The sequence below is a fragment of the Suricata suricatta genome, chromosome 16, assembly GCF_006229205.1.
Source record: "Suricata suricatta isolate VVHF042 chromosome 16, meerkat_22Aug2017_6uvM2_HiC, whole genome shotgun sequence".
Taxonomy (NCBI): Eukaryota; Metazoa; Chordata; class Mammalia; order Carnivora; family Herpestidae; genus Suricata; species Suricata suricatta.
Window position 1 is genome coordinate 56,402,426 of NC_043715.1, and position 10,972 is coordinate 56,413,397.

Here is a 10,972-nt window from a genome sequence, read left to right on the forward strand (position 1 = left end):
GCCCCCACCAGCCGCCCCCTCACCCTGCTCCTCAGCCTAGCGTGCAAGGCCCTTGAGGGTGCGCCCCGGGCCCAGGCCTCTGCCTCACACTCCCCTCCGGGCACCACACCTTCTCCTACCCCCTAGCCTTTGCACGTGCTGTGCCCTCAAAACTGAGCACATGCCCTGGGTCTGAGAAGCTGTCCGCCCAGCGAGAACCATGACCTTTCCTCTCGATGTCACCATGACCAACCTTACACAGAGGGACGTGTCCATCCACCTGGCACAGAGCGCCCGGCCCCGGGGAGGCCTCCAGAGACGCTTCTTGCTACCTATCAGGCTTGCTATGCGCCAAGCGGGTTCTAACCACTCTTATTCAGGAGCGTGCGTACTCCTCATGGCATCCCAGAAACCCCACGTCACTCCTCACGGAGTCATCCCCGCGTTACAGGGGAGGAAGCTGAGGCCCAGAGAAGTTAAGCAACCAGCCTGAGCTCACACAGCAAGTCCACGCCAGAGCCGGGATTCAGAGCCCAGAGCATTTTTCCAGCAACAAGGCCTGGCCCAGGAGCAGGTCCCCCAGCAAGGGGGCCTGGGGAGCCAGGGAGCTGACAGGAGGGAGGGAGCCCCCAGACTTACATCCTCCTGCTTCCGGGCCAGCTCCTCCAGCAGACTCAGCACCTCTTCGTCCGCCAGGTCGCAGGGACGTTGGCCCTGGAGGAGGCGCAGGAAGACAGAGGGCGGATGACGGAGGTGGGCCCCCCCCCCCCCCGGGCCGCCCTGCCGCCCCGCACAGCCCAGCCCTCACCGCGTGGGTCAGCGAGTCCATGCCCCCACCGTGCTCGGCCAGCAGGCGGCAGGCATCCTCCACGCCCCAATGGGCCGCGGCGTGCAGGGGGGTCCAGCCGTCCCCGTCCCGGAGCTCTGGGTCGTAGCCGGCCTGAAGGAGCAGCCTGGGGGCCGGGGAGGCTCGGAGTCAAGGACCACGGCGGGGTCGCCGCGCTGTGGGCCGGCTGCGAGGGCACTGGGATGATCCCAGGCAGGCGGGGAGGGCCTCTCCATGGAGTCCCTGCCCTGGCCCAGCGGGCGGCAGGAACCCTGCCCCTTGTACTCCTGACCGTCACCGCTGGGCGCGGGCCACACAGCTCCAGAGCCCACGAAAGGGCCCCGGCCACCCCGGAGCAGGGACTTCTAGGAACCCGCCGCGGGAGTGGGGGCTCTCCGGGGACATCTGGCCGTGTCCAGAGAGGGTCCAGGCTGTCACGGCTGAGGGGCGGGTGCCAGGGGACAAGGAGGATGTGCCTCCAGTGCGGAGGACAGCCCACAGCAAAGACTGCTTGGGTCCGAAACCCCACTAGCGGCGAAGCTGAGGAGCCGCGGCATGGGGGACGCAGAGCACGGGATGGGGGGAAGGCAGGTTAGACGCCCAGGCCAGGCCCGCACGTGAGGCCCCTGCAGGCTGGCATCAGGTTCCGTGTCCGTGGAAACAAACCAATATGAGGTGGGAGGGTGGACAGGGTTCATTAGACTTTTCAAATGGAAGGGACTCTGTGAGGCCCCGCTGACCTCATCACTCACTTCCCGGAGCTGCACAGGGTCACCAGGGGTCTCCGGGCCAGAGCTCATGCAGCACGCCCCCCCACTCCTCCCACCGCCCTGTTTATGCCCTTCTAGGCCCCTGGTTCTCAACTAGGGACAGCACTGGACCCCAGGGGGGCCACCTGGCCATGTCCAGACATGTTTGGTCATCTGAGTGTGGCGGGGTGGTCCTGGCATCCAGGGGAGAGCCCAGAACACTGCCGAGCTCCGCACCTTACAAAAGACAGGCGCACCCCTCCACAGGTCACCCCTGTGCACTCGGGCCCACGCCACGTGGCCTGCTTCCCTGGTCACTCATCTGCCTCCACCGCGAGGCTGGGGGCTGCTCGTGGGCGCAGACCCATCTCGTCTGCCATGGTCTCCCCAGATCTAAAAGACGGCCTGGCATACAGCAGGTGCTCAGTAAGTAAGCACCGAGTGTGTACCTCTACTCTGCCCTGGTCAGTTACCTCCTCCCACCAACGCAACCCGCCCAAGGGCGGTGATGAAAGGGGACTCGGGAGCCTTCCTGCGTCCGAAGTGCTCCGTCCCGCGGCAGAGTGAGCTGCCCCCAGCACCGTCTCCGTGCTGAGTAACTGGGCCCGGCCCTCGGCTGGCCACATTGTCGCCGGGCTCAAGAGGGACCTCCCGGGCTCCCTGGCGGCTGTGCCCGGCCAGGTGAGTAACTGGGATGATGGAAATGCCACGAAAATGCCAGGTGGCCTGGCAGGTGGGCCGTCAGTGTTCGTGTGCGTGTCACTTCAGGACTGTTCTTTTAAAAGGAATCAACGAGGGTGTCTGGGTGGCTTAGTCGGTTAGGCACCCACTCTTGATTTCAGCTCACGTCAGAGCTCACGGTTCAGGAGCTGGACAATGCAGCTCTCTCGCAATCAAAATAAGTAAACTTAAAGAAAATGATAAAATAAAAACAAAAGGAATCAACATTTGCTCCCTTCGTCCTCCCCTCCTCCCTGCTGCCTGGGATGTAGATGCAATGGCAGGAGGTGAAGCAGCCACCTGAGACTCGGGTAGAAGTCCTGGGCAAAAGAGAGCAGGGTTGGGTGCGTGACAGGGCTTGACCATTAACAGTATCCCAACCCCCTGCCACGGGGACTGGCTTCAGAATGGGCAGGTGCCTGAGGCGGCCTAGTGAGCAGGAGGCCAGAACTTTTGTTGCAAGAATGGAGAATGAGGGATTCTGCTCTCACAGCAGGTGAGCAGCTAGGTCACAAGCCTGGAGCTGCCAGGGTCACCGCCAGCACCTCACAGGAAACCTGCCTAAAAACCCGACACAGAGGTGAGCAGAGTTGAAGGATCCATCTCTACTCCACTTCCACACTAAAAATAAACGATAAATCACAAAGGGAGGAATTAGAACCTAAGGATGAGAATGAGAACCGACCACACCCCAGTGGAAGAGGGTGAGGCAGCCCGACAGACGGCAGCAAAGGAGCACGTGCTGCAGCGATTTAAAACACATACGCGCCAGATAACTCGGCCTTCAAATACAGAAATGAACACCGCTGGAACCACAAGGACAAACAGCCCAAATCCACAAGCACAGGAGGAAGTTTCAGGGGCGCCCAGCTGGCTCAGTCAGGGAAGCGGGAGACTCTTGATCTCAGGCTTGTAAATTCAAGCCCTGCACTGGGTGTAGAAATTACTTAAACATAAAATCTTCACAACAATAACAAAAACACGTGTCTCTCAGGGTAACTTACAGGGTAGGTGGACAGAAAAAACCACTAAGAATACAGGAGCTTGAAAGAGCACGACTACACAGGTGCCCTAATAACGACACAGAACGCCGTCCTTGACGGCGCACGTCCTTTCCAGCTTGCACACACCAGGGTGTGAAGCGAACCGCAGTGAATTTTGGAAATTTGAAAGCATACAGAGCCCACTCTGGGACCACAGTGCCAGCGAGCCAGGAAATGGGCACTGAGACAGCAACTGGAAAATCCCATGCATCTGAAATTAAGGACATCCTTCTAAACAATCCAGAAGCCGCAGAAGAGAGAGGACAAGCTGGAAGACAGTCTAAACCGCAGGACAACGAAAAGCCTCCACATCAGGACTTGTGGATACGGTGAAGCTCTATTTAGAGGGAAACACTCAGACTACATACATAAATTTAAAAACCCGCAGGAAGGCAGAAGAGCGCAAAGAGGGAACCCCCCAGCCCCGCTCACCTCATCACCTCGATGTAGCCCTTCGCGGCAGCCACGTGCAGGGCAGAGGCCCCCGTGCGGGGGTGCCGGGCCTCGGGCATGGCGCCCCCGCTCAGCCAGCATCTTGTGTCGTGAAGGAGCAGCTCCTCCTCGGCCCGCTTGGCCGCCTCCACGTCCACGCCTGGGAAGACGAGAAGGGGCAGGGGGAGGACTTGCACCCGGAGCTCCTCGAGGCAGGAGGCCCCCCTCGCTCCGCCTGCTCCGCTGGGGCCGTGGGGACCACAGGCCGCCTCCCACTCCAGCCACAGCATCACCTTTGTCGCTCCTCTCTTACGCTCCGTTGCACTCTCCCTGGCACCACCAGTGACAACCGGGCCCGCGTCCCCAAACGCTGTCAGGGCCTCTCCTATCACCCGGAGTAGGACACACCAGGCAGAGGGCACCAGATCCAGGGGCCGCGCTACCAGGACAAGCGCTCCCAGCCGCGTGCAGATTCAGCCCCGGCCATCGGGAGAGCACCAGCCCGCCGCTCGGCTGGCCGGTTTCGGCACTTTTCGGCTTCCTGCAAAGCTCTTCTGCATTTACAGATGCAAAGGGCAAGCGAGGACTTCAGGCCAAAGTGGATTTTGGATCAAGGCCAGCAGCCCTGTTGAGGCCGGCGTAGTATCTGCTGACCATCACTGAGAATCTGTATTTTGCACACCATCTACTGAGACAGGAGTCAAAAAAGGCCTCGTCCAGCCAATGGTCACTCTCTCTCCTGGAAAGTTTATTAGCGTCCGTTGCTTTTGTTTTTTAATTTTTTATGTGTATTTATTATTGATATAGACAGAAGCAGAGCTTGAGTGGGGGAGGGGCAGAGGGGGAGGGAGAGAGAATCTGAAGCAGGCTCTGGGCTCTGAGCTGTCAGCACAGAGCCCGACACGGGGCTCCAACTCCCAAACCGTGAGATCATGACCTGAGCTGAAGGTGGACGCTTAACCGACAGAGCCACCCAGGCGCCCCCGTCCATGGCTTTTTCGACTGCAATTTCTCACACTTACTAAAGTGCCGGCGCGGAGCTGAGCCATCCTGCTCAACGGCACGGCAGCCACCGAGTGCCTGAACCGTAGGCAGTCCAAACCGAAACGTGTTATGAACATAAAATACACACTGGACTTGGATGTGTGGGGGGAAAAGAGTGCGGCACGGGGCGCCCGGGCGGCTCAGTCGGCTGAGCGTGACTGTTGATTTCAGCTCAGGTCATGCATGACCTCAGGGTTCATGAGTCTGAGCCCCCGGTCGGGCTCTGCGCTGACAGCACGGAGCCTGCTTGGGATTCTCTCTCCCTCCCCCTCTCCCTCAAAATTAATAAACTTAAAAATAAAGTGCACAGCAGCCTATGAACGGTTTTCTTTATAGTGATTAACGTGACATGATAAAGTCTTGGACACACACAGTTAAATAAAATATATCACTAAAGTTAATGCCACCTGCTTCTTTTAACTCTTTTATTTTTTTTTAATTTATAAAACTTTTATTTATTTTTGAGAAGCAGAAAGACCCTGAGCAGAGAGGGGCAGAGAGAGAGGGAGACACAGAACCCGAAGCAGGCTCCAGGCTCTGAGCTGTCGGCACAGAACCCGACGCGGGCCTCGGTCCCAAGAACTGCGAGATGGTGACCTGAGCCGCAGCCGGGCGCTTAACCGACGCAGCCACCCACACGTTCCTCTTTTCACTCTTTAAATGCACCCACTAAGAATCTCCAAGCACGCTGGGCAGCACCGGACAGCCCCACGCCGCCACCACGAAGCCCCACCGGAAGCCCACGTGGGCTTCAAACATTGAAACAGGGCAGAGACAGCAAAGCCCCCTGCGTGCCCCCCACCAATCCCACCTCGCTTTCATGACCACGCCTCTTGTTAAGAACCCCCTACACAGGCTGGAACCGGCCGCCCTAGGTCTGCACTGGGGTCCCAGAGTGCAAGCTGCGCGTCTGCGCCACCTGCCGGCACCCGGAAAACTCGCCACTGAACTCCAACGGGATCACCTCCGGCTCTCGGGCAGGCTGGGGCAGAGAGGCCAGGACAGCGCTGGGGACGCAGGGGCACCCTCCCCGCAACCCGCACGCAACCTCCTTGAAGGGAATCACCTTCGATCCTGTTACAGATGCACAGGCCGGCCCTGGGCAGGGCGGGTGGGCTGTGCTGGTCCCGTGTCCAAGACCGAAGTGTCCTTCTGCGTGTTCACACACTCACGGAGTTCTGCACTCTGCTCTTCTCTGAGATGTGCCTGCGTTTACTGACGGGGCTCTTGATCGGGGTTGGCAAACCTGTCTGGTTTTTCCCTTCCGTTACAGTGATGGTAAAATACAAAACCCCATGTCCATTTAGCAGTCATGCCCTGTGCATCCCTCCCCTGGCCCCTGGCGACCACCCGTCTGCTTCCTGTCACTGAGCTCTGCCTATTCCGGAAGGCCACAGGCTTGTGGATTCATTCCACATTCACAACCACATTCACATGTTTGTGAATAAAGTTTTATTGGAACGCGGCCACGCCCACCATGGACGCAGGGCCCCTCGCTCCCTGTGCTGGGGGTGGTGGCCACAGGGGTCATGCAGCCTGGCTGCACTTCCCACAAAGTCTCGTCCTTCCCAGAAGCTGCTGCCCGCCTGCTTACAGCGGTCCGTTACCTTGAGTGACTACCCATCTGCCTCTGCGGAGGCCCGGCCTCTCCCCCTGCCAACAACCCCCCATGGAGATTCCTGTCTCTCTCTCGGGTGGCTTAGCAGCAGAACGGCTAGATGCCCCCGTCCTGCCCAGTTGTGTGTCCTGGGGGTCGGACTACAGCCAAAGTGACCAGAGGGTCCTGCTGCCCAGGACAGGCCCGAACCGCGTCCCCGGGCCGTCCCGCCTGCAGCCCTGCAGTGGGGAGATGCTGGCCTCGGTGGCATGGCTCTCCCTCCTTCACGGGGTCTTCACTGTCCTTACCCTGCACGCGCCCTGCACGCTCCAGCCCCGCACGGCTCCAACTGCGGCAGGGCTTCCCGGGTGGCCACGTCGCCCAGCGTGCTGCCCATCCCTCTCGTCCCAGGGACTGGCGAGGGCTGGCTTAGGCAGAGGGCGGCAGCTCCGGTGACTGAGGAAATCCAGTCCCAGTTCACTGAAGAATCGGCCCACACCGTTAGGAGCTGCGCCTTATCCTACTGAGAGAGTCTGCCCAGAAAGCAGCCTGTGCGGGGCTCCGCCGGCGCAGCCCCTCCTCTGCTCACGGTGTCACTGTTTCTCTCAGAAATAAACGTTAAAAATGCTCAAAAAGTTTTAAATGTTTATTTATTTATTATTGAGAGAGACAGAGAACAAGCTAGGGACGGGCAGACAGAGAAGGAGACACAGAATCTGAAGCAGGCTCCAGGCTCTGAGCTGTCAGCACAGAGCCCAACACAGGACTCGAACCCACAGACTGTGAGATCATGACTTGAGCCCAAGTGAGATGCTAACCGACTGAGCCACCCAGGCGCCCCTCGAAAAAGATTTTTAAAGGGGCACCCAGAGGGGGTGAATCAGTCAGTTAAGCATCCGACTTCGGTTCAGGTCATCATCTCACAGTTCGTGGGTTTGAGCCCCGCATCGGGTTCTGTGCTGACAGCTCACAGCCTGGAGCCTGCTTCGGATTCTGTGTCTCCCTCTCTCTCTGCTTCTCCCCCGCTCACACTCTCTTTCTCAAAAATAAACATTTAAAAACTGTTTTAAGATTTTAAAAGCTCAAAAAAAAAAAAAAAGAACAAAGTTAATACAGAGTTCAGTATGGTGACGTTTCTGACTTGGTGCCCCTAGATCAAACCATGCCTGAAGTTTGAATAATTCCTGAACTTAGGTTACACGGCCCATAAATTGCCTTTTTATTTTATTTTATTTTTTAACATTTATTTATTTTTGAGACAGAAACAGATCATGAGTAGGGGAGGGGCAGAGAGAGGAAGAGACACAGAATTGGAAACAGGCTCCAGGCTCTGAGCCGTCAGCACAGAGCCCGATGCGGGGCTCGAACCCACGAACCGCGAGATCATGACTTGAGCTAAAGTTAGACGCTCAACCGACTGAGCCACCCAGGCGCCCTGCCTTTTTACTTTAAACTGCGGTAAAAACACGCATCAGATCTACCATCCTAGCCCCTCTTAACTGTGGTCAGTGGTATTAAGTATATTCACACGGCTGTGCACCTCCACCACCATCTGCCTCCAGAACACGCTTCACCCTGCAAAGCCGAACGCCGTCCCCGTTAACAGCATCCCCCGGCCCCCACCACTCACTTTCTGCCTGCGTGAATGTGACCATCTAGCCCGTTCCTCACGGAGCTGGAATCGCCCAGCGTCCATGCAAGGTGCAGGCCTGGCGGACCCCTCACTGAGCACACCGCCCCCGAGGGTCGCTCGCACCGTAGCCTGTGTCCCAACCTCCTGCCTTTTCCAGGCTGAATGCTGACGCCCGGTCGCACGCACACACCACAGGCCGTCCGCCTGGTCCTCTGCTGAGGGACACGGGGGCCGCTCCCGCCCAGCTGCTGTGACCAGCGGCCGCTACGGACCGGACCCGCTGTTCAAACCGCCTCTGGGGCAGAGCCCTGAGCCCGCTGCAAGGCTTCCCACAGAAGCTGCCGCCGGATTGCTTTCTAATCACGAGGGAGACGCCTCCCTGGCAGAGCCACCAGGCCAGCGCCCCTCCCTGACACTCAAAGCTAATCGGGCACACGGACTGCACCTGTCCCCGGAGAGATGCGCTGAGCCGTTCCTGCCACGGACGCAGACCTGCGTCTCGGGAGAAGCAGCAGGCAGGTCCCCGGGGGACACGCTGGGCAGACAAGGCGGGGTGAGGAGGGCAAGGGGGGACCAAGGGCAAGCACGGCCTCGCGAGGCCCGGAGGGGAGGCTACAACTGCCTCAGTAACAGCACAGCATCAAGGCCAAGGTCCCGATGCCCACGGAGGAGTAACAATGTGACTGACACCCTGTGTCCTTGTTCTAGGAGACACGGGCTCAGGACCGGGTTACAGCGTCTGCGCCCCGTTCTCCAGGCGGCTGGGAACAGAGACAGAGGCAGCCGGGAGGGAGAAAGAAAAGGAAAGAAGGAAAGGGGGGTGGGGGAAGAGTGCTATTTATGTACGGTGGGGGGAGGGGGAAGACAGGGTGAATGCAGATGAGCCAAAATGTTAAAAACGGATGAATCTATACCACATGACCCCATTCATACAAAACATTCAAAGACGTGTAGGGACAGGAAGCAGATGAGTGGCCACGAGGGCTGAGCGGGCGCGGGGTGCCGGCCGAGGGCTCCCGGTTTCTCTGGGGTGAAGCAAGCCCTCTGAATCGACGTGGTGGTGGAGGCACAACACTGTGGCTCACTAGGAGCCCGGCGGATCGCACGCTTCCGAAGGGACCAAACGGGCTAGGAGTCACATCTCCACAAAGTGGCTAAAGCCCTGGGCGAAGCCCAGGCAGGGTCACCTGAGTGCCCCCCTAAGGCTGACCCGACCTTTGTCCACGCTGAAGGTTTTCTGAGCGAAGTCAAAGGAGAGGAGAGAAGCAGCTCAGCCCTGCCTTAAAGCACCCCCACTGCGCTCGCCAGGGCCCCAGACGCCCACCCGCACGTGGCCCTGTGGCCTGCCCAAGCCAAGCCAGGGGTCCGGCGTCCCTTGCACGCCCCAGGGCCCGCTCTTCGGCAGCGGAGTCTCGAGACCCCCGGGCCCGCACCCACACGTTTTCCCGGCGGCTGCCTCTCTGCAGCGGGAGCAGCACCCCTCCACCCCCCGCCCGCGTCCCCCAGGTCGCTCAGGCCACAGCCTTCCCCACACACCGCACGTACGGGCTGGTTCTACGTGGCTGCTCTGGAGGGAGAACTGAGAACCTGCCGGAATCACCACGTGCTCTCCTAGAAACAGGACCGGGGCCACACAGAGCTTCAGGGGCTCCTGGGCCCCACGTTAAGGACCCGGGGTTCGGCGAGCCCAATGCCCCTCAGTGAGCACTCCCGAGAGGACCATCTGACCCGAGAGAGCCCTGGACAAGCCCCCCGCACCTCACTTCCTCACTCCACGGGTAAAATGACAATTTGGGTCAACATCGGGTTGGGCTCTTATCTGTGCCCAGTGGTGGCACACACTTCACAGGTTCGCCCAATGTTCCAAGCAGCCCGAGGACAGGGACCGCACTCCCACGCTCCGGGCAAGGAGCCCAGAGCAGAGAGGGCCAGAGACCCAAAAAGGAGGGCCAGCCTCTGAGCCCCGGCAGTCTGTACCCCATGCCCGCGGGAAGCACCAGGTGCCCACCTCGGTAGGCGATCTCCGCCTTCAGCAGCCCCTCCATGGCGTCCGACTCGGCCAAGTCCAGGGGCAGGTCCCCATCGCTGTTAACTGCGGCAATGTCAGCCCCATGGCTCAGGAGGTACCTGGGGGCGGGGTGGAGGGGCGGGGCGGTCAGGGCTGCGGGCTCTGAGCCCCGGCCCCCATGCGATCCCACTTACCCTCCCCTGCCTCACCTGGCGATGTCCAAGTACCCACAGGAGGCAGCCACGTGCAGGGGCGTCCAGCCCTCGTTGTCCGCCTGGTTCACCGTGGCGCCCTGCTCCACCAGGAAGTGCACCACCTCCAGGTTCTCATCGATGCAGGCCTGGGCGCAGAGGGCACGGCCGTCAGCCTCCCTCATCCAGGCTCTGCATGCCCAGCAAGCAGGACACCCGAGGGGCCGTGACACAGACACCGGGAACACGCAGTCATGACCTCCAAGGGGAAAACCCAGATGACCCTGGAAGGCACCAGCCCTGCCCCTGGAGCCTCGATCAGCTACCCAGCTATTTAAGACCCCGTGGCTTCCCAAAGGTAGGTCAGCTGGGCATCTGGGGCTCAGCGGGGACCATGAGAACACGGCACCCAAATCCCTGCAAGCAGAACTGGATAAGGAAAGGTGGCTTTGCTCCGGCGTAGGGAATCCTGAATGTTACATATAACGTATCCCAGGCACCACCCACAGGACGAGGCTTCCAGTGATGAAGCCCTCCTCCCTCAGACCCAGGGGTCCTGACTCCCCCCCAGCCCCTCCTCCCTCAGACCCAGGAGTCCAGGCCCCCAGCCCCTCCTCCCTCAGACCATGGAGTCCAGGCCCCCAGCCCCTCCTCCCTCAGACCATGGAGTCCAGGACCCTGCCCTCCCCCCTCAGACCATGGAGTCCAGGACCCTGCCCTCCTCCCTCAGACCATGGAGTCCAGGACCCC

At 60.0% G+C, this 10,972-nt stretch overlaps 1 protein-coding gene across 1 annotated transcript in view; it reads right to left on the bottom strand.

The window, feature by feature from the left end:
• Positions 1–10,972, bottom strand: part of PPP1R12C (protein phosphatase 1 regulatory subunit 12C) — a gene marked incomplete at its 5' end in the record, with an annotated part of 16,925 nt that overhangs the window by 2,498 nt on the left and 3,455 nt on the right. The window contains 5 exons of the mRNA XM_029924394.1: positions 492–693; positions 788–932; positions 3,750–3,909; positions 10,032–10,150; positions 10,241–10,371. Of these exons, the coding sequence (XP_029780254.1) occupies positions 492–693; positions 788–932; positions 3,750–3,909; positions 10,032–10,150; positions 10,241–10,371 (757 nt within the window). The remainder of the gene's footprint in view (positions 1–491; positions 694–787; positions 933–3,749; positions 3,910–10,031; positions 10,151–10,240; positions 10,372–10,972) is intronic.